The 25,194-nt window shown below is 43.1% G+C and overlaps 1 protein-coding gene across 6 annotated transcripts in view; it reads left to right on the top strand.

Moving 5' to 3' along the window:
• tet3 (tet methylcytosine dioxygenase 3) overlaps positions 1-20,932 on the top strand; it is a 31,324-nt gene extending 10,392 nt beyond the window's left edge. For 5 of the 6 annotated variants that reach the window (XM_029510179.1, XM_029510178.1, XM_029510176.1 and 2 more), the window contains 9 exons: positions 3,845-6,770; positions 8,853-8,943; positions 10,941-11,034; positions 12,648-12,856; positions 13,469-13,619; positions 13,757-13,846; positions 14,084-14,221; positions 14,315-14,669; positions 14,905-20,932. In XM_029510179.1, the coding sequence (XP_029366039.1) occupies positions 3,893-6,770; positions 8,853-8,943; positions 10,941-11,034; positions 12,648-12,856; positions 13,469-13,619; positions 13,757-13,846; positions 14,084-14,221; positions 14,315-14,669; positions 14,905-16,706 (5,808 nt within the window). In that variant the 5' untranslated portion in view covers positions 3,845-3,892 and the 3' untranslated portion in view covers positions 16,707-20,932. Of the gene's footprint in view, positions 1-14; positions 475-3,844; positions 6,771-8,852; positions 8,944-10,940; positions 11,035-12,647; positions 12,857-13,468; positions 13,620-13,756; positions 13,847-14,083; positions 14,222-14,314; positions 14,670-14,904 lie in introns of those variants that run through there. The other variant, XM_029510182.1, reaches the window with a different exon arrangement.
• The last annotated feature ends 4,262 nt before the right edge of the window (positions 20,933-25,194 follow it).

Here is a 25,194-nt window from a genome sequence, read left to right as displayed (position 1 = left end):
TTAACAATCATGGTTAATCAACGCTCAGATTACGTGAAGTTTCAAAGAATGTGTGCTTTGTGTTCGGTGTGATATTTTATATCTGGCGGGCACAGCTGAAAAAATGTTCGGTTTGAGGCGCTTTAAATCCACGTGACTTTTGTATGTGGTTGTGTTTCGTGTAAGTAACTGTGAGAAAAAAAGAGGAAAAGAGAGTGCCTCTGTGACTGACAGTGCATGATTGTGGGATGTTTGGTTGTGCAGTGTTGCAGTCTCTGTTTCAACACTGCAGTTCTCATAACTGCCGTGCACAGCTCCCCTCCTCCCCCTCCTCCTTCCTCTTTCTCGTCTGATGCCACTGATAGTGCAGACATGGGGCCTCTCACGTATTGCATGCCGGCTGTTTGCTACCACCCAACAACCCCAACCCCTCAGTAACTCTCATCAATACTACTGGCACCCCCTGGGACTCCCATCAGACACCCGGCACAGAAGGTATATTCAAAAGAACCGAGCACACTGCCTGTCCAGTAATTAGCCACTTCAAAGGCTCATTTCAATGATATTCAAATGATGGGGAGGATGAACACCAGGCTCAACTCTTCTGTGACAGATTAATGGATTTACAAACAGAAGCTATCTTCTTTCATTTCTTCTGACTGGACATGATGTTTCACATCTGTCTGAATCAGGAAATAGTTCATGTTTATGTTTGAGTGTGATACCATCAGATGGCTTGACTTGAGCGCGAGTTCTATGTATGTGCAAGGAACTATTTATTCCACTATGACTTTATCATTGTCTAGTATTTTTGGTGTCTTCTGACAGGAAAGGATTGTGCTTGTTCCAGGAAAGTTTCTTTGGAGCTGATACTATGTGCCCAGTGTGAAACAAACAGTGCTTGTTCTGCTCTGTCTATAGTAAACAAAGGTAAAAGATGGCACAAAAACATTATTAATAGTGTGGTGGCTTTTTAGATATTTTCTGCCATTGTTTTACTCTCAAAGAGCAATTGGGCATGTTGGAATATGCTCTTCAGCCAAAACATGAACCCTGTCAATGATTTCCCAGCCTGCCCTTGGATTATCTTTGTTTGCTGTTCTTCTCTAGGCCCATTTAATTATAATCTACAAGGAGCTGAGTACTGTTTAGGAATAACATCTCAGAAGTCGGGTGAAATTGGGTAACTCCGATTAGTATTCTTTCAGACAGATGTAGAAGCATTAGTTTGTCACTCTGCACACTTTCTTTACACTGCAGAGGTTATAGTCACCTAACTGGTGCTTCAAGAAGACTTAGGTAAACAGAGCTCTTTGGAAATGTAATTTGACACAGGTTCAGGCGATGCATTTCAGTCTCACTATGCTGTATGAACTGTCCCAGTAGACTGAGTGAGGAAGTGAGACACTTGTATGTAGCTGCACTGGTCAAATCCTGATTACTGTGACCACAGGTTTTAGAAAGTCCTATGGAGTGGCTCAGAACTGAAGTTGGTGTACTTATTAGACGAAGGAAGACGAAAACATTTTTCTTCAAAAATCTTTGTCCATTTATAACAGGTGCAGTTACTTGTTACTTGTCTCATTGACCAGGTGGATTGGGGTGGGAAAAGTGAGTCTGTCACATGTCAGGAGTGAGCAGGAAAGATAGGGACGACAAATATTTGTTTCGAAGACTTGTTTTCTTATGGTCACATTATGCCAGAGGGGCAGCATGACGTGTAGCAAAGGGCGACTGATTCAAACTCCTATGTCGTCCACTTAGACACACCAATCCGTGTTTGGAAGATTCATTTGAGAAAAATTGTTTGCCATGCTGAAAAATGTCAAATCATGTTTCTCAAGATCGCCCTTCACCAATATATAGTAAATTAAAGAGAGAATTAGAGCCATGGTTCACAAAGAGAACATCCCAATAGGTGTCTTTGATGGTGTAGTTTCCTTTCCATAAAAAAATTCAAAAGGGATCAGTCAGGCTGATAAGAGATGCCCATCAACCATAACGTTTACTTTGCTGTATCTCACTTACCCAGTTTCTCAACATAGCATGACCTTTGGCAATATTACCGATTCTTTTATAGTCATATGTCCTATTTATTCTCAGGTCATATATGTCCACATATCACATCTATTATTACATTTATACAGCAGCTTATACTGTCTGTGAATACCAGCTATCACTGCTATATCAAGCCTGATTTCAGCAGTTAAATATTCCCACTTCCCTATGCTCCTCTTATATTAGCATGTAGATGTCTCTCTCAATGAATGCTCGTGTTCATCAAATGCTGTTTATCTCAGGCTCTGCTGGGGGACTTTCTCACATTGTCAGAGCCGTACCAGCAATGGTTAAACCCTTACTATGAGTCTGTCTAAACCTGAACCAAATAACTTATTGTCCGAGACCAGCTAAAGTTCAAACAAGGCTCTCTTTCGCTCACTTGATAATGAGGTTCAGGATCTACACTTGGTGCAATTTTATGAGCAAGACATGGCCACTGTTTTATTTGCTGAAATGATGTGAGCTGAGTACTGTTTTGGAATAACAGTTCAGAGTTCAGGTGGAATAGGGCAACTCAGATTAGTCCTCATCAAGACAAATGTAAAGCATTTATGTTGTCACTGTGCACGCCTTCCCCTGAACAGACTAAGTTTAACAGAGGTCTTTTCTTATATCACCTGTTGAGAGTTGCTGATGTGTGAACCGCAGGTGTATGATATCAGTGTAACCCGTGTGTATAAAGGAGGAGGGCAGAGATTGTTTTGTGCCGTTTACTGCTTATAGCGTGTTTTGGACACTTGTTGAAAATCGCTGTCTTCGAACAGTGTCTGAATAAACCAGAAAGACCTGTATCCCTTGGACGAGTCCTGTTTTTCCAAAAGAGTTCCCACAACAACACATGGCTAGGTCATGTATTTCAGTTTAATAATGATGCGTGAACTGTCCCAGTTGACCGAGTGATGGAAATGTGTATATGGCTGTTTAGTTTGCTGAGAAAATGTGACATTTAAGGTCTTGTTTGGAAGAACATTTTCTTGCGTTCATTGCAGTCGCTTTTAGCTTCACTGCTGAAATAATTTTTCAGATTATCATGTTTGTCATGAACAGTATGAAAACATTTTCCATCCAAATTGTCTTTCCAGTTTCAAGTTAAGCCATTTGCAGTAATAACTCCACAAAGACCATAAAAGCTTCATCAATATCTGGCTTTGGTTTTTTAAAATTAGTTATGTTATAAACATTTAAATTGTGTTCATGTTTTCTGTTTCCACGGGAAATGTCTAAATATTTCTTCTAGGTGAACTTGGGTTTCTTTTGACTTTGTAATTTTTTGATTCAGTGTGATGTATTGTTGTCTTCACTCTTCAGTGCATATATGTTCCAACACTCCCCCTTCCATGGGCCAAAAGTTCAAACTCCTACTGCTTTGCATACCCCAACTGATCTTGAGTAGTGCAGCAGTTTATAGATAATAGTCAAACAAAGCCTGCGACTTGTTTGGCAGGACACGACTGCTTTGAATCATTCCATTGAAACCATTAACATTTTTAGTTTCCTTAGCCCTAATGAACTGACCCTGCAGGATTGTATGTTCTGTATGCATAAGAATTCTTGAAATCCTCAAAAAGAGCTGTGAAGAAGGGACTGAAGTCTGACCCTGATGGTTAAAAGTCTTTCAAAGTATTATTTGGATACAAAGGAATTATCCAATTACTTTTACTAATATTCATAATAATTATTAAAAATAAATGGGTGATTATGAATGATAATGTTTTGGTTTTTTTTTTTTTTTTCCCACATAATCAGCTCTGAATTTAGTGAGTAGTGATGACCTCACTGACATTTCTCTATTTTTGTCTTTCAGACTGTTTGCAAAGTCACTTCGGTGGATGGCCCCAGAAGTGGAGGCCAGATGGAAATTGGGTCACATGACCGCCTCCAGGAAGGCGCACTGAGCCTGGAACTGGCCAATGGGGTGAATCGCTACTGTAATGATGATGAGGAATCTATGGAAACGGAGCAGTCGAGGGCGGGAAGCGCACCTCCAAGGCAATGCTGGGTGGCAGGGCAGGGCAAGCTCAGTGGCACCCAACAACAGCAGCCATGTTGGAACAGCAACAGTGATGCAACCCCTAGTGAACCTGCTCACCATGCAAACATGGAGGATGCCCACAACCTGGTGGCTTTTTCAGCTATTGCTGGGTCCTTGCCCCCTTCTTCCTCCTCTTCCTGCCTTTTAGTGCAACCCAACACAGCCCAGCTTTATGAAAGGTTCACCCAGGAGATGGGTGCAGAGGGGGCTCATGCCAGAATTTCCGCAGTGACTCCTGAGGGAAGCTGCCAACCTCTAGAAGACCTGAACACCCTACAAACAGCACTGAGCCAAGCCAAACATGGACACAAGCCCCCTAACTGCAACTGTGATGGGCCTGACTGTCCAGACTACCTTGAGTGGCTGGAGAAGAAGATTAAATTGGCAACCAATGAAGATCAAGGTGCCAGCAAGATGGCTGAAGCTTCCCCACACTTACAGCCTCATCTACAGCAACCTCTTTTGCAACATCGGTCCTACCCCCAAGTGAATGGTGGTCCTCATCTACATACTTCATTTTCCCAGCAGCAACAGGGAACTCAAGGCCCCCACCGAGACCAAGTGCCCTGCTCCAAACCCCCGATTCCATGCTCTCCCCAGGTGCTCTCCATAGCCAAGGAAAAGAACATAAGTCTTCAGACAGCAATTGCCATAGAAGCCCTGACCCAGCTATCTGGTACCAGTCCACAAGCTATTGTCTCCCCAGGTCAAACACCCTACAACAGTAACCTCCATCACCAACATACCCAGAATCTCACATCCCAACCATCAAATGGTTCAATCTTGATTCCACCATCTCCAGGCACCCACTCTTCTTCCTCACGCTCTCAGTCTGTCCCTCCAGGACTGCACACCAGCCAGCAGGCCTCTGTGTCCTGTGAGCACCACAGGCCCCAGTCCCAGGGCCAGCCACCCCATGCTACACCTCTCCCTTCCTCTACCTCTCCCTTCCCAAGTCAGGGAAAACCTGTAGGCTTCAGCCCCAATCCCCAACAGTGGCAACAGAGCTCAGGCAGAGGCTCTGAGCAAAGGAAGCCATGGATGTGTGTGAAGTCTGAGACCCAGTCTCACTTTGCTGCTGCACCTCACAGTAGCTCAGACCCAATGTCAGAGCTTAAACAGCTGCTTGGTGACACCAGTGGCAAATTCAGTAATTCCTCCTTCAAGCTTCCAGTCACCCAACAGCTCAGCTTGAATCAGAATGGAGGTATCCTGGCCCAGGATAGCCCAGCACTGCCTAGAGTAAAGCAAGAACCAGACTCTGGAGAGCACTACCATCACACTGCCTCCATGGGACATTATGGCATGGCTAATGGTCCACAGCAAGGTCAGCACTACCCTGGCACACCCCTGTCACCTGGCCAAGCAGCCATCAGCCACTCCACTCAGGCAGCTCTGCAACAGCACCTTCACTACAAGAGGAACCTCTTCTCTAACCACTCCCCTGGCTTTGGAACACCGGGCCCACGTCCACCTCTGGCTTGCCAAAACTTGAAAAAATGGTGGCCACAGATTGAGGCAGACGTTTTGCCACATCTGGCCATCAAACAGGAATCTAAGGAACCCAAGAAGAAAAAGAGCACCCAGGGATCTCCCATCATTAAAGCTATAAGTGGAATGCATACAGGCCCTCCCCTGCCCAAACCTAAACAGATAATCATCAAGAAGACCAAGCAGAAACCCTCCATGCCAACCTTCCTGCCTCAAACTCAAATTTCCATCCAAAAACCAACAGTCCTCATTACAGACAGAGCCCCAGCCCCAACCAGCCTCCCCTCTCTGCCACTCCACAGTAACTCCACTCAGGCTGCTGCTGCAGGCCTCTCTGCCCCAGCCCAATCTCAGGTATCCATATCCACCTCGTCAGTGACTCCCTCTTCCACTGTTTCTGCTTTGTCAGCAAACACTCCAGCCCTCACGGGCCCTCTGCTCCCAGCTGTGGCCCCTGTAGCCCACGCTAAGTCAGAAGGAACAGGCAGCCCAGCCACCAGTAACACCAGCACCACCATACCTCTGACCTCCACATTTCCATCCAGCACTTCACAGTTATCAAGTCTTGTCAACTTAGACCCGAAATATGAAGAGCTGATTCGTCAGTTTGAGGCTGAATTTGGGGACTCTGCCCCAGATGCATCTGGCATTCAGTCAATGGAGGCGACTGCTACAGTCCCTCAGCTGGGGAATCAGTCCCAGACCATTCCTCAGGACCTCAGTCCTACGTCATCATCCGCCTCCCAGTCTGCTCCCTTATGTCTCAGCACTCAAGCCAGTTCCGCACCTCATCCAAATGACCAGGAAATGGAGGTTAACAAGGATGAGTCAGGGACCCAAATTGAAGCAACTTTGAACAAGGAATCAACAAAGAGTCCTGTGAAGGAGCAGTATGACGGGCCCCATCATGTGTCTCTGCCTCAGGAGGCTGTGCAGCAGCAGCCCAGTGTGTTAAAGGAGAACTTCAGCATGCCATGTTCCCTGATGCCTAAACGCATGAAGCTTGAAGCCTCTGGTGATATGGCTATACTGTCCACCACGTGCTTTTCTGAGGAGGACACGCCCACTAAGGACAGCCTGCCCTCTTCTCCTTCACTTAGAGGCTTCTTAGAGTCTCCTCTGCGCTACCTGGACACCCCCACCAAGAGCTTGTTGGATACTCCTTCCAAGAATCTACAGTCAGAGTTCCCCCTCTGCACCTGTGTGGGTAAGTTGGTGTGTTAGCTTCTGTCAATGCCTTTGTGACTGACAGCACACAAACTCCGTCAGCACTTACTCAGTAATCTCAAACTAATATAACATGACTCCAAACATTACTTATTCATAGGAGTGCAGGTAAAGTACATGTAGTATTAAAGTAAATAAATCTGTAAGCCCAACACATCTCCACAGCAACCAGGTCCATACTGCTACAGTGTGAGCCAATGAATGCAGGGGGAAGGAACAATAGTAGTTGTGGCACACACAACCTCACACAAAAGTGCATTTGGCTCTGGCTGAGGAGCTGAAACGAGTCTTTGTTTGAGGGGTCAGCCCCGTGGTTTGGGTAGAACCCTGCTCAGGTTATTTATTTGCGACTGCAATAATTGGTGGCCATGTATAGTACATATTTAAAATGAATAAGAAAATTATAGGTCAGCCCGTACAGGAAGGTAATTTAATCTCCAGTATTCCTCACATAATTACAATGTAAAATGTTGTGTCTTTATTTTGTAAACAGCCCTGCCTAAGCCATTAGACCATTAATTAATAGCTGAGTAAATGAGAATATCACTGCTCTACCTACGTTTGGTAAATGCTCAATACATTGTTGTAACAGCAAAATAAAGAAAACCTCTTTTCAAAGACTAAGACACGGTTGTAGTTAGTCTGTAGTTATTAAATGTTAACCGGAGGAATATAAAGGGTTAAGGCCTAGTAAATAGACCCTAGCTGTCCCCAAACACTGGACAGAGTGCACGGCAGGGGAAGAGCAGCTGCAGTTAAACGCCTGCTTGCTGTGTGCAGTTAAAGCACAACAGGCTTCATGCTCAAGCCTGGTTACACACTGCCCTGTCAACTGCTGTTGGCACAACACCACTGCCACCACTGCAACCATACACACACTAACACCAAAGGCAAGCTTTAACTCTCTTAACTTTTTTGGGACCTTCATTTTTGTCCCCATGGTAACATGAGTCCTGTTTGGGTTGAGTGTGTTCAGGATATAAAAGCAAGCCCACAATTCCCACGCACAAATTTAGTCTCACTCCTCCACTTCCTGGCCTGAGCCACACCCTGGAGTCTCTGCACAAGCCTTAGAATGCGACCTAATATTGCCTTTGAACCAGACACTCACACCCCAGCACTGAATGTTTGTCCACATTTCAGTTACTCAGCTGATAGTGAGCACTTAACCGAGCGTGTTATCTGCTAGAGATGATACAGAGGTGTCCTGTAAAGAAAGCAAGGGCAAAACCAACACAGCTTTAGCTGCAAAACAAGTCTGTACTAAAACTCACACAATGCAAAATCTGTTTCAAAGATGAGAGCTGACGATGTCTATGGGACAAGGGCAAACCTAAAGCATAAACACATATGTACACAGGATGCATTCAGACTTAATCCCTCACATACACTGAATCATTCATGCTTGCTTCAAAAATCTTCTGCTTTACAAAGTAACTCCATTCAGGCACCACACCCTATAGTCACATCCCAGTGTCTGTGCACAGGGAGGGTGTGTACATTCGTTTGTTTGTGGGAACTTAAGGATGCCATCGGGAGCACATTTTTACACGTCATATATTGCGTTAACTGTACTTTTGACATGGTAAAAAAAAAAAAAAAACATACAGAAACTGAGATGTTTCAATGGAAGTAAACAGACGTTTACTGTTCGACATTGCTCACTTCGCAGAGCCACTAGAAAAATGTATTTTCAAATAATCTCTTTGTTGTTGTTCTCAAAATTTGGGCAAATTTTTAGGAAAATATTTAAAAGTTAAAAGTTGCTGTGTTGCTAACCACAGTAGTGGTGCCAGTAGAGTCAGTCAAATATTGCTCAGTGAGTGTGAGATAAGAAAGCTGAAAATGAATCATTGAGTTATATAAGTATAGTATTAACTCATCATAACAGAACAACTAAAGTAAACAAAAGTTATATTTAGATTACAGTATGATTACAAAATGTAATAGAAGTAAGCAATGAATGTGTTACCAATACAAAGCAGAAAGATTGTGTATTGTTTATTGAAAACATTTATTTGTATGCTTCTGGTCCACTCATTTGTTCTGTTTCTTTCTGTAGAGCAAATCCTGGAAAAAGATGAAGGTCCCTATTACAACCACCTGGGATCTGGACCCACTGTAGCCTCTATACGAAATCTGATGGAGTCAAGGTAAGCTCTTCCTTCTCTTCTCTTCTCTTTTTCCTCTTCTTTGCATTTTGTCCTTAGGGATTCTCTGACCCAGAAACCAATATGAAATATCAGCATCATCAGCATCAGAGCAAGAAACACAGGAGTAGCGGTTGGGTGATAGCTGAGAATAAGAGGAATCAGGGAGAAACAAGGGGGGCAAACATCTAATCACAGAAACAGAAATACGACAGCAGGAAAGAACAGAGAACATAAAGTTTTAGTAGAATGAATTTATTTTTGAGGGGGGCAGATCAAGCTCAGAATGTGTGTGCTGTAAAACATCCCTGTATTATTAAGTAATGCATAAAACTTAAAGGTCACAGTTAAACTTGGTAGGTCACAGATGCAAAATTAGCCGAATGCATTAGCCAAACTAATCCAATAAAGTGATGTTGCTTTGCCTGCAGTGCATCAGTAGACAGCGTTCTAAAAGTCAGATCGAGCACAGTACATTGATCCTCACAGGGTAATACTTATACCATTTACAGGGCAGCACCAGGAAGCTGTGCAGCTCCAGCCTTTAGGATGAAACTGTATTTAGTTTATCTTCCTACAACGTATCACAGACTCAGTCTGATAATGGTGATGGCAGAATTGCCAGTTGTCAGAGCTTGGGTAACATGTTGTGGTGACGCTACTGTGACTACATATTTAAGCCATGTATAACTGGATGCCTCATGGAGTGAGATATTTGGCTGCTGTTTTGTGAAAGGCTGACGATCAATAAAAACCTATGAGCCATTAGTCCCTGGAGAGGATAGGTTGAGGGGGGATGTTAGGCCAGAGACCACTCTTTGTTGTTTGAGAGATGATGTAAGATGTGAGGACCCCATAGTCCTCAGCTGACCTTTGACCCACCTCTGACCCATGCAGGCCACCCCTGTGGTGACAGAGCCCACTATACTCCCACCCCTCCACCCCCCTCAGGGTGTTTCCTATTCACCAGCAGTCCCTTGTGCTCACTGTCATGCCGAATCTTCTCAGGGCTGAAGTTTTCACAATGGCAGGTATCAAGCAGCCAGGCGACCTGATATGGCATCTGACAAATTCTGAAAGCCCAACCCCCAATCCAACATAACCTCTGACCCCTTCCTTCTCCCATACACCCCAACATTCTAGCAAAAGCTGGCCAGGCTACTATTGCAAGCACTTCTAGCATTGTATTCACAGATACATACACACTTTAACACAGACCAACACACAAAAATATAAACAGAACATAAACTCATTTATGGACATAAGGACATGACTGATGAGGCACAGAAATTGTCTCCAAGAGACAGAAAATCTGCGGCTAACATTGTGTAGAAGTAGAGGGTTCTGGTTTACACTGACGCGCTTGTGTGAATCTCAGCAGAGCTTTGCGAACACTCCTGTCTTGCCAGAACTGCTGAGGTTTGCTTGTCTTTGTTCAAATTGACAGATACTACTACTCCTGAAAATATCTATAAAACATCTATTTCTATTTCAACAGATTATTGTAGACTCACTCTACTGATTCACCAAGTCAGTGGCTCCCAACTGTTCTAGTGGGACCTGTGGGATATTCTTGCTATTGTTAACCTGGCCATGTGCACCATGTGTGTTGCAATATGGTACCGTTGTCAGTAGTTGAAATCCCCATTAAAGTAACTAGTTTTATACACGCATCTAGATTGGTAACCGGCTTGATGTTCAGTAGGTGTTCCAGGGCTTTGTGATGTATCCCTGTAGAGCTTTTAGCACAAGGCAATAAGAAACAATGCAAAGCATTTGATCAGTCGGCTTTTATCAGCATCAGTATTTTCAGGTTGCCTCCTTGACCCTTAGGGCACTGACAAATTCAGAAGACTAGCACATGTGTTTCAAGTGTAGTGACACTCGAAGTCAGCTCGGTTAATCATAGCTCTAAGGGTGTCAGGGCTGAAGGCTATTCTGGCTCCAAAAAACAAGTGCTAAAGTGGATCAACATGAAGATTTTTTGTTTTCCTTTAAAGGTATGGAGAGAAAGGGGATGCCATCCGGATTGAGAAGGTAGTTTATACAGGCAAAGAAGGAAAGAGCTCACAGGGATGTCCTATTGCAAAATGGGTAAGTAGCATTACACAATACCTGCTTTATGATCAGGTTTGAAAAACCAAGACAAAAAACTACATAGCAGTGGTGAGGACATTTCAGTACATAAAGTCTATTAAAGGATAGCCCTTTGAGAGGAACCATCTCGTTTCCAAGGAGATTCAGCATCAAAGTTAGTCATCCATTCATCTTCTACTACCTATCCGTTTTCCGGGTCGCGGGGGGTCCTGGAGCCAATCCCAGCTCATTCTGGGTGAGGGCGAGGTGAACCCTGGACAGGCCGCCAGTCCATCACAGGGCCAACACACAGAGACAGACAGAGACCAACAACCACTCACACTCGCACTCAGACCTACAGACAATTCAGAGTCACCAGTTAACCCAAACATGATGTCTTTGGGCGTGAACCGGAGTACCTGTAGGAAACCCACACACAGGAATCAAACCCACAACCTTCTTGTTGTGGAGCAACAGTGCTAACCATTACACTACTGTGCTGTTACTCAAATCAAATCAAATTTATTTATATCGAACCAAATGATAACAGAGTTACATAAAGGCACTTCGCACACACTGTTTGAACGGTTAGAATTTGAAGAATAGTTGGGACATCCTGATAGTAATGAATTCCAGTAGCCTAATCTAGAGGTAACAAATGCGTATGAACATAAGACAGAAAATACAACAAGCACAGTCACATACAAACAAACACAGGGCTCTCTTGTCCCAACCCACCACTCACTGCTCCATAGGCCCATCATACCCAAACAAAGTGAATGAAATGGCGTAGCATGCATTACTTACATAAAGGTTACAGACATAATGGTATAAAAATGCAATATTAAGAACAAGAAGGCTTCACTGTTAGCGGCAATAGCACAATGTTTTAAGAAAAGATAACAATGAATCTTAATGAGGCGTCATAAGCTCATTGTTCTTACAGTTACTTACAAACACTTGCAAAACTTTCAAAGAAGGTGACTGCAATCACAAAAATGCAAATTGGTAATCTGTGCTTCATGTGTTTATGAACAATGTGCTGTAAGAGACATTAGATGGAGAAGTGTTTTAGGGTAGGTTGTAAGTTTGTTACAATAACTAAGTCAGCAGGAGGTCTCACTCTGCCTGCAACTGTCTGAACTGTCTGCTCTTTTCTTTCATGTCACACCTGATACACACTCTACCTACTCTACCTACTAAGGTAGATTTAAGTTGGATCTGTGTGCTGGAGACAGGGAGAGAGGCACTGTAAAGATAAAATATGTTAAAGGCAGCAAGCTTATACATGTCAATAGACATTAATATTTTCAAAAGTTATGATCGGGTTGATTATTGTATATTGTATGTATATGCTCTCTATAAGTTTTTATAACATGTAGAATGTGAATCAATTCTCACACTTTGCTTCATTAATAAGTGAAATTATGGCTGGTCCCTTTCAACGTAGCATATAAGATATCAAATATAAATCAAATATGAAGCTGAAACACAGTTTAAACATACACTCAGCTAGATTTTTCGTTATTGTTAGTTTGCACATCTTTATTAAGATCAGGGAAGACACAGGGTGGTTATGTGTCCCCGTGTAAGTAAAAGCTAAAATAACGATAACATCCGTTTCCTTTCAGGTTATCCGTCGGAGCAGCGAGACAGAGAAGCTGCTTTGTCTGGTGCGTCAGCGTGCAGGCCACCACTGTGCCCATGCTGTCATCATCATACTCATCATGGCCTGGGAAGGTGTCCCAAAGATGCTGGCTGACAAACTGTATCGTGAGCTCAGTGACACCCTGACCAAATATGGCAACCCCACCAGCCGAAGATGTGGCCTCAATGATGAGTAAGTATTTGATCAGTGCTCTCTGACTCTGGCTCTTTTGTCTTACAGGTTCGAGAGTTTGCATTTCAGCATTATGTTGCATTATTCTACTGCCACTCCGTAGATACATGTTTTTTGGTTGTCAGGGAGTTCTAATCGATATCAATTCAACTTTATCTGGAGTTTTAGGAAGACCCATCTCAGGGAATCTAGAGTAAAAAAATATGGCCGGCTTTCCTCACAAAAAGTGGGCATCCATCACGTAATAAGTCAAAACTATGCATCTTTCTGATCAGGCAAGTGCACACATACACTGGAGTAAACTCATATGACCCAATATGTGTGTGTGACTGATGATATATTATATTTGTTGCCAGAACAAAAGTCACTTCATTAGCAGTATAAGGGCAAAATAAAATGCACATTTGTTGCATAAGATTAGGTGGATGTCCTGTAACATTAATGCTCCAAATGAAATGTAGACTACATTCCTTCATTCGCTTTTCTGTTACTCATGTTTTTATATCCCACTCAGCCCAGGTGACACACAGAGTTTACATGATGTGAAGCATGCAGAAGGAACACATTATTTATACATGTGGCTGAGAGCTCACTCATTGTCTCCCCCTGCAGTCGTACCTGTGCATGTCAAGGCAAGGATCCTGAAAGCTGTGGTGCTTCCTTCTCTTTCGGCTGCTCTTGGAGTATGTACTTTAATGGCTGTAAGTACGCCCGAAGCAAACTGCCGCGCAAGTTCAGGCTCCAAGGAGATCATCCTGAAGAGGTAATTATCACCCTGAAAGTCAATATAACTAGGGTTACATTGTCTTACTCAGAGTTGACATCTTTGGTAATTTTGTGCCACTAAGTCTGTGTCTCTGTGTTTTGTTCTACCCTGTGATCCACGTTGTTGCTCGGCAGGAGGACAAACTCAGGGATAACTTTCAGCATCTGGCAACTGAGGTGGCTCCTTTGTACAAACAGCTGGCCCCGCAGGCATACAGCAACCAGGTTTGTTTTTGAGTCAAAGCTCCACAGCATACCACCACCAAGTCCAATTCATAATTTTCACACACAGTTCTGTATATTCACACCGAGTGGCCCTGTGGTTGCCAAGAACAATGATAAATTCTTAACTATAGTATGAAATCTATGAAGTGCTGTTTTGAGAAAGAAAGAAAATGGCCAACTGTGCATGTGTCTGACATAAAAACATTACCTCACCCCTGTTGATGCCCTCTCCTTCAGTGCCAGTCAGAGTCGAGAGCTCCTGAGTGTAGGCTGGGCTTAAAGGAGGGTCGGCCATTCTCTGGAGTCACTGCTTGCATGGACTTCTGTGCCCACGCCCATAAGGACCAGCACAACCTTCATAATGGTTGCACAGTGGTAAGATCAGCTGTAGATAAGCTAAAGTGTGGATGCCCTGTGGTTTGGGTCAGGGTCACATCTCATCTTACTCTCCCAATCTTTCTCTGTCAGGTGTGCACTTTAACTAAGGAGGACAACCGGGCAGTGGGGGAGATTCCTGAGGACGAGCAGCTTCATGTGTTGCCTCTTTACAAGATCTCCCCAACTGATGAGTTTGGCAGTGAGGAGGCCCAGAACCTAAAGATGCAGACCGGAGCCATCCAGGTACTTCAGGCTTTCCGCCGTGAAGTGCGCAAGTTGCCTGAACCTGCAAAGTCCTGCCGACAACGCCGACTGGAGGCCAAAAAAGCTGCCTCAGAGAAGAAGAAAAGTAAACTCTTGCAGCAAGCAGTGGAGACACCGGAGAAAGCAGTGGTCAAGACTGAGCTCTGTGTCACAGGATCCCCTCAACTCCAAGGCAATAAAGGTTAGTGCATTTTGGGTTTACATTTGTGTCACTGCTAAATTATTGATGATTGTGTCAAAAAGACTTAAAGGTAAATTATTTTCAGTTGCCTCACTCTGGGCCTTTTGGTATAGCCTACAATTAATTTACCATGGACTACAAGCAGTCTACAAAATAAATACATCATTAAAAATAAAATGAACTGACTTGTTAAGTTTTGTATGAATCTTCACTTTCATTTGTTTCAAACATTCAGCAATTATAAAACAAGAGATGAAGCCCAACATCAAGAAGGAGCCCTTCAATGGATACCCAGTGCAAGCAGCAGACCCATTCAACAACATCTACCCACACCCTGCCTACTATGCAAGGGGAGGCCTCCCCCCAACTGGCCAGCCCTCTGCACCAGACCCAATAAACGGTTGCCATCCACCACCCAATCTGCCCACAGTGCACTATAGCTATTATAGCTACCCGCCCAATGCACTTTTCCCCCCTAAGCTGAGGACCTATGAGGGTCGAAATGGCTCTTCGCCCAAAGCGGGCGGTAAGGCTGTCCAAGTAGACAAGAAGCCAGATATTCAGAGCCTTCAGGCCAGACTGGCCCAGTCATACCCCAGCCAACCAGAGCAAACCAACCAACCAAACCATAGCGCTTATGCCCAGCCTGCTGACTACACCCTGTCCCGTCCTTCTTCTGTCTCCTCCGAGACTTCTAATAGAGGCACTCCAGTGATCAAACAGGAGCCCATAGATGCACCAATCAATGAAGGTGCAGTACCAAGCCAGGCTAGGGCCAATACACCTAGCACCATCCCTCAGCCTACTGCCTGGCCAGGGCACAAGTTTAATGGAAATGTACTCCCCACAAACTGGGAAAACCATCGAAATCATAAACAAAATCCAGACGCCTCATCATTGAACCCAGAAAAGCAGCAGTTTCACCAGCACCCCCAGCAGCGGTCCTCTCCTTACCCCACGCAGTGGACATCCTACCCTGGCTCTAATGTTTTGATGACTTCTCCTGCCCTATCACCATCACTCCAGGTGCCTCCCTCTCCATCTCCGTCCCCTCACCCAGGAGCAGCACTGCTGGGTAACGTATACCAAGGCGCAACATGTCCTGCCACCCCGCGCCCAAGCACCCCTCACCCAGGAACACCACAGCCCAGAACCTCTCACTCAGGTTCAGTTACACCACAGCCAGGTACTCCAGGCCCAGGCACTCCTAGGCACTGGTCCAGCCCTGCTCCTAGTCCTCAGCCAAATGCTTGGGCCATGGGGCCTGCTGCATATAGCCCTGGTTTGAAGCACAGCAATCCTGCAGGAGCCTACCCAGACAAAATGTGGTCCAAGACAGGAGAAAGTCGGTGCTCAACTCCACTTGGGCTCCAAGAGAAGGTTTGGAAATCTTGTGGAGGTTCAGTAGCGGGCAGTACACCATCCCCTGCCCCGGAGGGCAGGCTCTTCCCTGATGCTCTGCAGCAGTCAGATCAGGCCTGCTGGGATCCAAGGCGAGCTGAGAGTGATGTAGACAGCATCAAGGGTCGGGAAGAGGAGGAGGATGAGGTGTGGTCTGACAGCGAGCACAACTTCCTAGATCCCAACATTGGTGGTGTAGCAGTAGCACCAGCCCATGGCTCCATCCTTATTGAATGTGCCCGTCGGGAATTACATGCTACCACTCCACTCAAAAAACCTAATCGTTCCCACCCCACCCGCATCTCCCTGGTCTTCTACCAGCACAAGAACCTCAACCAGCCCATGCATGGCCTAGCTCTGTGGGAGGCCAAAATGAAGCTGCTTGCAGAGCGAGCGCTGCAGCGGCAGCAGGAAGCGGCACTCCTTGGCCTCTCGCAGGAAGACATCAAGGCCCTAGGGAAGAAACGTAAGTGGGGGGCCACGGCAGCAGGTGCCAGTCCAGGACCTGGACAATCTAAAGACAGGAGGGAGGGGCCAGTTACGCGGGTAGCCTCCACCTTTCACACAACCTCTATGGTTACTGTGTCTCCCTATGCCTTCACCCGCCTCACTGGGCCCTACAGCCACTTTGTCTGAGGTCAGGACAGACCCAAACAGACTGATAGCTACAGAGTGGTTCAGTGAAGGGCTGAATAGAGCGATGAGCAGGATGAATGTCTCTCAGCTGTCTCACAGTCTGGCATCTCTCCATCCTGGCCCCCTCCACAGTCCATTTGGAGGAGGGGACACTTTTATTGTTTTTTACCTCATGTCAGGCAGTGGTTTGGGTTCAGACACACTGCCTGTGGTGCTCTTCCTCTCTCTTCCCTGGAGAGGAACTCCATTGCTTTTTCTTGTTTATAGAATTTTAATGATTCTAATTATTGCTATTATTATCAATATTATTATGATTGCTATTGTTACTGTCAATGTTGTTATTACAGGTATTATTATAATGAAGACTTGTTTGTTTTTTATTCTCGCTGTTTTCATTAATGTTATTAATGATGTGATTGTTTTTGGTTATATATTTTTTTAAATCAATCAGTCTGAGTCAGTCAGACTCAAACAATAGCTTTTTCCATGTTTGGAAAATGTGTACCCTACTTTATGTTTGATTTTTTTATTATTATTATTATTTTTTCCTTCTTGTCAATTTTCAGCTGTGCTCAGAGGAGGAGCCATAATCTGCCTGGCAAGACAGCAAATCAATATTACTGTAATCATGTGACTGTACAAAAATCCTTTTCAGCAGACTTTCCATATGCAGCCCATCTATATATTGGCAATATACTGATAAATGTATTTAATTTAATAGAGTCCAAAAGATAATTCCATTCATTATTTATGTGGCCCAAATTTGGTCATCATGAGGATTGTGCTCAAATTTTATTTTATTTTATTTTTTTCAGGGGAGCAGAGACTAAACCTGAGCTCCAAAGTTGTAACCTAATCCAATCATGCTGTTTCAAATGGTAGGGAAGCAAACATAAACGCCATCACCCTATAAATCCCACTCCAGCTGCTCTTGCCCTTCAGGTGATCTACTCCTCCTCTTTGACACCCCTCAAGCTTTTGACTGGTGCTCAACTTCCAGCTCTAATTTAGATTGATTTTCATTCCACCAATTTCCATGGCACTTGATGCTGTACTTCGGTGCTCAAATCTGACTCAAGTATCTGAATAAGGCTGAGAAAGGCATGATGAGTTATCAGACATGTTTTGTTTTCCTTTGCGGGAAAATGCACGTTTGATATTTCACAAAGACCAGACTATGTTATTGACCCAGATCAGCTATTATCACAGATATGGAACCATTGACACACTTAATCTTCCCATCACATTCAAGTAAGGGTGAGCACTTCCCAGTGTACACTCTAGAGGGCAGCAAAGACTGCCATTCTAAAGTGGTGTGTTACCACCAAACATACAAGCACTTGAGATCCATGCAGAAGCTGCTACATCCCTGGCTTTCTGCTTTAACCACCAGTGGCCAGTAGAGGGGGGTCTCCCCTCCCTGTTGGCAGACCGTGGATCGACATCATCATAGCAGCTCAAGGCAGAGTTGATCTTTGTCCCATTGGGGCACAAATGTGAATGAAGCCTGGAGAGGCCTTTGTGAAGCCTGCCAGATGTTAGAGCAGAGGAACACAGTGTAGAGATAGCAGTGCTTTTGGTGCTCCTAGACACACTCTGGTGCTGTCCTATTAAACTTGATTTACTGTGAAGGGCCCACTCCTTCTTCTGCATGGTGCTGTCATCTTCGAGCAGAGCGAGGCGTGTCCTTTTGCAGGCACCTGGTCACCACAGAGCCAGCCAATCAAAGTGGCCACCCCATGGTCATGACACAAAGTACTGGACTGGTTCCTGTGTTTTTGCGGTTTATCACAGCAAAGTAGTTTTGTCTCAAACAAAATACACTGTACCTGGGCGGAGAAAGCACAGCACAGTCATTTAATGCATGCTTGGCAACTCATTCACAGAGAAAACAATAGTACTAAGAGTTAAAGGTAGATCTTAGAACATATTGTAGCTTCTGGGAGTTTGCAAATGCATTAAGTCAGTGAATCTCTCACTTTGTGTGTGTGTGTGTGTGTGTGTGTGTCCGTGTGTGTGCGTCTGTGTGTCTGTGTATTTCTGCAAATTACACACATGCATAGCTGCGTGAGAGAACAGAGCCAAAGAGAGAGAGTGTTTGACAGCCTGGACAGTCACTCATTTTTTTTTTTTTTCTTTCCATGAGTCATGTGACCATGTGATTAGTTCAGGTGATTCACGCTGATGAAAATGAAAATGGGTGACTTGTCGTACTTCACGAAGGCTGACTCCGGGCCGCTGGGTGTTTGTTTGGATGAAGACCCTGGTCATCTGTGAAAGACCCTGTTACCTCTCCTGGGGGGTCTCCAGCTCTCTACCTCACGCTGTAGAGACACTGGTCACAATCACAACTTGCTACTGACGGCAGAGGATCATGCATATGTCCCTTTGTGTGCTCTAGATCTCCACACTCATTTTAACCTGTTTTTTTACTCTTATTTATTACTACATAGTGATGATGATAATGATTGTCTTTGATGTTTCTTTTTTTTGTTTGTTTGGGTTTTTGTTTTTTCATTTTTTTATATAGCTAATACAAATTGTATATACAGAAGAAAAGATTTATAAAAGCACTTTTAATCTTGATTTTAATGACAAAAAGAAAGAGCCGATTATTGACAACTTGAAGCTTAGATTTTCTCTTTTTTTTTTAATTTTCTCAAGAGAGAGATGAAAAAATGTAAATATTAAAAATATTTAGGTAAGATTATTTAACTGGTGAGGATAGTAACTAAACCATGAATGACAACGGGGTATTTTCAGTGTCTGACAGCCCTTAACATTAACAACACTTGGATCCGATGTGTTGTGTGTAAATGTGTGCTTAGTAACACTGCTGTTTTGCTTTCTTAAGTACTGTACCCCACGTCAGCGTGTAACTGTCAGAGACCTGTCACTTTCTAAAAACAAACTCGTTTTGCCAAATTATCTGACATGATGCTTGGTTCATTCACTTTCTAGATACATGCTAAACAACTATAGAGGGTGTCCCACAATACAATTGTCCGACCAAAACCTCTTCATTTGGTATGAATTGAAAGTCTTGTCTGCTTGGTAGCAATGAATTTGTTTCAAGGTTTTACAGAAGGTGTGAACAGCTCAAGAGAAATTTTCAAATTTAATCCTGAGAAAATATCTAGACTACGATTACATGGTACTTAACAATGGTCTACTTTCAGTAAACCAAGAACACATCTAAAAGGTAGCCATAAACCGGGTATGTGCTGCTTGTTTTTTAAAGGAATAGTTAAACTCTTTGGGAGAAACACTGACACGCTTTCTTGCAAAGCCTAAGCTGAGAAGACCGATACCTCTCTTTTGTCTGTTTGTCAAATATGAAGCTGGTCAGCTTAGCATAAAGTCTTACAGCAGAGGAAAACATCTGTCTTAGTCAGCGCCTCACTAGTTAACTTGCTTCTTAAGTTAGGTTTCTGCTTCTGGCCATGCACATAAATCACCTGTGTTTTTACTCTTAGTGAGCTACAACGCGTTTATTACTGGACTCTCGACGTTCTCAGAGAGAAACTAATTTTTATGCTGCGCTAAGCTTCATATTTAACAAACATTAAATTGACTTCAAATACAAATGTTATAAATATTCCTATGGTATCAGTAATTGCCCCCAAGGTCTTAACCACCAAAGCCACATGGCCTTGATGTTAAGAGCATAGGCTACTGGTAGTTGCCGAGCCAGTCTAAGGTGAATCAATGTTTTAGCAAGTGCTAAAATGGCCGCAATCTTTGTCAGTTGTGTTAGACTATCAGGTAAGGGGTTGCTTGTTTAGATGTATCTGTCATAATTATCTAATCTAGTTCTCATGATAGTAGGTTCTCACTTGGTCTCAACTCCCCTGTGGAAAGACACCAGGAGTTTGTAACAGTAATTATATGGCACACACACATCGTGGCTAACAGCAGTTTGATTGGTGCAAAGGTCATGACGCATGGCCTACATTACACACACATACACACTTGCCTAAGAAAGGGTGCTGAAGATATGGTGTATATGATCTCTAAATACCTTGATAACTGTACATTTCTAAATGTTTCATGAGTATGGTGGATTGCTTTACTGTGAAGCGCCACCTCCCAATCACCAGGGTTGGTCAGCTGGTGCTAAGAAGACGATACACCTTAAATTCACTGTGTTAATTTAAAAAAAAAAAAAAAAAGAAAAGAAAAGAAAAGAAAAAAAAAGAAATGTAAGGGATGAATGGGAACCACAGTTATTTTTCTGAGCTCTTCGAATGTCAAGAGAACTATACTTTTAATTAAAGCAGTTTCACGGGATGGGAAGCTGCCCTGGTGCTGACTTTACAAAGTCTTTTGTTACAACGCTACAGATTTCCTTCTCCTTTTTGAGGGCTGGGGGGGCACTCAAACAGTTGTTCACATCCTCTATCAATATTCATTCCATATTGTACTTGAAGTTGTTCAAACTAGGATGAGATATAGAATCATATTATATGAAGACTGTTATCTGGGGTTCACATTTGGTACAGTGCAAGTACCAACGGCTATTGAAATTCTTGCTATTGAGTCTGTTGTATATGTTCAAGTTAAATGAATGCTAAGATATTTGAACCATTTGAGAATAGAAATTGTGTATTGCCTCCCTCTTCCTCTCCCTAGTCATGCACTTCCTTTACTTAACCCTTCTCTTTCTCTTAACACCTTGTATATTTTATCGTTCTCACAAATACACAGACAAACACACACACACACACACACAAACATAGATATATACATGTGCATTTCACTATGTATGGCCCACTTTTAGACAACTTATTTAATGAACACTCTCCAAATTTGGAATTGAAGCTTGGACCCTGGCCCATACAAAAAAAAAAGAAAGAAAGAAAATTAACCAACACAACTGGCAGCTACATTCCTTTTTGAGTTAGGGATTGTTCTTGGTTCTTTATTTTTCATGTCAAGGATGCAGTATGTAAAAAAAGTGTTTTTGTTCAGTCTTTCTCTCTTTGTAGCTGTATGGTGTATTATGTGAATACATAGTGTATGTGGTAAAAAGCCCACAATATTGTTTTATGTTGCGCGATAAATAAAAACATTGAAGTGAAAGCCTATCTTGGAACTGGCTTTATTTTCTGGTCTGTTTTTATTTGAGTGGTGCTTCAAGTATTCAAGATGAATGCTGATTGGTTCCTATGGGGGTTTTGTAATTTAGGATTACAGGGGGAAAAAAGTAAACCAAATCAAATCTTATCATTTGCATTTATATAGGATCAAATCAAAACAGTTACTTCAAGGCACTTTACAAAAAAAAAATCTCTCAACATTGTAATATATGGAAAAATTCCCATCTATTTGAACAGCTATTGTTTGAACCCACTGATCTACATTTAAAATATTCTTCCATTTAATTCAGACTTTTGTTTTCCATTATCTTCTTGGAGCTGTTTCATTCGCCTGCAAAGTATTTTGATGACATCCTGATGCTGCACCCCATTTCCTCGTGCTTGACTTTGTGGCCATAGTTTAGATTAACAGCGTGCTCAAACTGATGATTGATAACACAAAGCATATTCAATGTTGATTTAATATAAATTATGTAAGTGGGACAGAAATATGGTGTACTGTGAAGGTCTGTGCCATTTTATGCGTTGACTTTTTTTCAAAGGCTTTCAAGGCATAGGTGTGCATAGGAATAGCTTAGGGAAAAACAAATGTACAAGGGAAGGTATCAGGATTAGTATCACGTAGGCTGAGAAAAAAGAACGGCTTTGCATGTTGCCAAATCAAAACAGGCTTTACAGGCTGCAATATTACAATATTATTAAGAGAAAGCCAACAGTTTCAACAAGGAGCAAGCAGGTGGGCAAAAGAGGATGGTAAGAAACCCCTCTTATTAGGAAGAGACTTCCAAAAGAACTAGTTGGGTATGTGCGTACATTCATTTTGCTGAAGAAAAATGCTGTTTTCTGTTGTCCTCATTGCACTATAGATTATAAAAGTGACTCTTACATACAGATAGCCAACCAAAAAGATCACCATAAAGAAGTCACCCCCGGCAGTATGTTTCAAATACACTGAACACTGCTTGCAGATAGGAAGGCTGATCAAGTCAAATCAAATCAGATTTATTCATATAGCGTAATTATAACAAAGTTACATCAAGGCACTTTACATATAGAGCAGGTCTCGACCAAAGGTGAGAGGGAGGGAGGAGAGAGAGGCGAGAGCAGGAGGAGGGGATATTCAAAACGGGTGGATGCTGGCTTTAGTTCATGAATATGTGGGAGCAGCAGGTGTTGCAGGAACATGCAGTGGTGATGATTCACCACCTGCAGGATGAGGAGAGGAGCTGGGAGAGACAGAGACTTTGGGAAGCATGGTCCCACAGAATAGAAACTGTGGGTTGACTGACGAATTTATTCAATTCAATTCGTTCAGTCGATTCTATGCTGATTTAGACAGAAGTTGTGAGAACATGCAGCGCATTACTATTTATTGTGCACTTGGCTGTGTAGCTAGAGCCAGCTCAGGGTGCATGTGCTGAATTCAAAAGCTCCTATAGTGGGCACGATGAGCATCAGAATGGGCTCTCAGAGCAATGGTCTGGTGCAGAGAATCACACAGGGATGGCCAGGTGCATGAAACCCTGTTCCTGTCCCCCGTTAACATTGTTGGCTACCAGGTGCAGACAGGTACCCCACTGGCAATGGCCTCTTACAGCAGGATAATGCTAAAAGGCCCTTAAAATGGTTCAGATTTGAGGAAAACAAGAAGTTCAAGGTGTTGCCTTTCCTCCAAATCCCCCTCGTTCTCATTCAGCTGGACCTGCGAGTCAGATTCATGTAGACCCACCTCAGAAATCAGAGGACTTCAAGGATCTGCTTCTATTCGTCAGGTCATATTATAGGAAATGGCCTCAAGGAGATGTGGCCATCAAGACATTGCAACCAAGATGGGAAATAAATAAAACATTTTGTTCATCATCTAAAGAGGACGGATACTTATACCAAGTTACAGCCTTGTTAACAGTTTCTGATGGAGCCTTAGAACAGAAAATGTTGCCTTTCTGATATGGCTTTCAGATATTACTCTGTCAAGCATCAGATCACAGAATGATGTAGTTTGATGCATCTCAGACATGAGGAGGATTTTCAAAAGAGTGAACATGGCTCCATGAGGGCAGCACGTCCATCTCACAGATCCTTCAGTGGAGTACTGTACATTTTATTAGACACTACATGGGCCAGTCAATTCAAAGTGCAAGGAAGGTGTGCAGGAGAGCCTATGAGCAGCTGTTGGCGTCTTTCAGATGGTTTGGAAAAATCACAGTAATAATTTTCAGGGCCAAATAATAAGGAATGTATTATTGATTATCTTTTACTGTTGTGGTATTTCATTCTAGTTTGGTTCATGGATTATATTTGGATATGTAAGTGTATTATTCTCTTGGATTTAACTGGGGAATCCTTTAGTTTCTTAAATATCTCATTTAAATAACTTTCCCTGGTGTCAATTATTTTACTGATTTTGTTTTTGCTTTGTTCTTAAATATCATGGGTTTAAACATTTTAATACTTTTTAATTACAAGCATTGTTATGTTTTAATCTTATGTGTGTTTTAGGAATGGGGATTCTTTCGGGTCTATGTATAGGACTTTGTGCTTCATTTACCGGTACGAAATGTGCAATACAAATAAAGTCTCATTCAATTAGATTTTGCTTGCCACCATCGCCATGTGTTTTCTCATGGAGGGATTTTTTTGGGCCTCTCTCTAAATAATTCGATAAAGAGTTTGGTCTACATGTGTTCTATGTGTAAAGTGGATTGTAGTAACTTTGTTATGATAAGGCTGTATAAATAAATAACGATTTGAGTCTCCCACTGTGATACTTAGATACAGGCAGGACCCAGAAGGTTCCCCAATAATAATGTTTTCTGGGGAACCTGGGCCTTTAAAGGGCCACAGTGGGCCGAGTGTCTGAACTCTCCCATAATGACCCGACCAACTGCTCAGCGTTGCATTTTAGCAAGTTCAGGCTTAATAAGGGATCAGATCCAAAGTGGTGAATGATTGACATTGACTATTATTCATTTTTTATTTCTTTTTCGAACACAATCATGCAAAAACCTTAAAAGGAGCTTTATGAGTATGAAAAGTGCATATGAAGTAAACTTCCTCCTGATAAGTCTGGATGCATTTCTCAGTAAATAGGCAGACAAAGGGCAGCATAGTGGTATCGTGGTTAGCGCTGTCACTCTCCAATAAGAAGGTCGCAGGTTCGGTTCCTGGCCTGGGGCCTTTCTGCGCAGAGTTGCATGTTCTCCCCGTGCCTGTGTAGGTTTCTTCTGGGTACTCCGGTTTCCTCCCACTGTCCAAAACACCATGTATGGGTTAACTGGTGATTGGTGACACGGTCAATTGTCTGTGTGAGTGGTTGTTGGTCTCTGTGTGTGTTGGCCCTGTAATGCACTGGTGACCTGTCCAGGGTGAACCTCACTCCAGAATGAGGT

Source organism: Echeneis naucrates, chromosome 9 (assembly GCF_900963305.1).
Source record: "Echeneis naucrates chromosome 9, fEcheNa1.1, whole genome shotgun sequence".
Lineage (NCBI taxonomy): Eukaryota > Metazoa > Chordata > Actinopteri > Carangiformes > Echeneidae > Echeneis > Echeneis naucrates.
The sequence above is the reverse complement of the archived record's forward strand: the minus strand, read 5'-3'. Positions and strand labels throughout refer to the sequence as shown.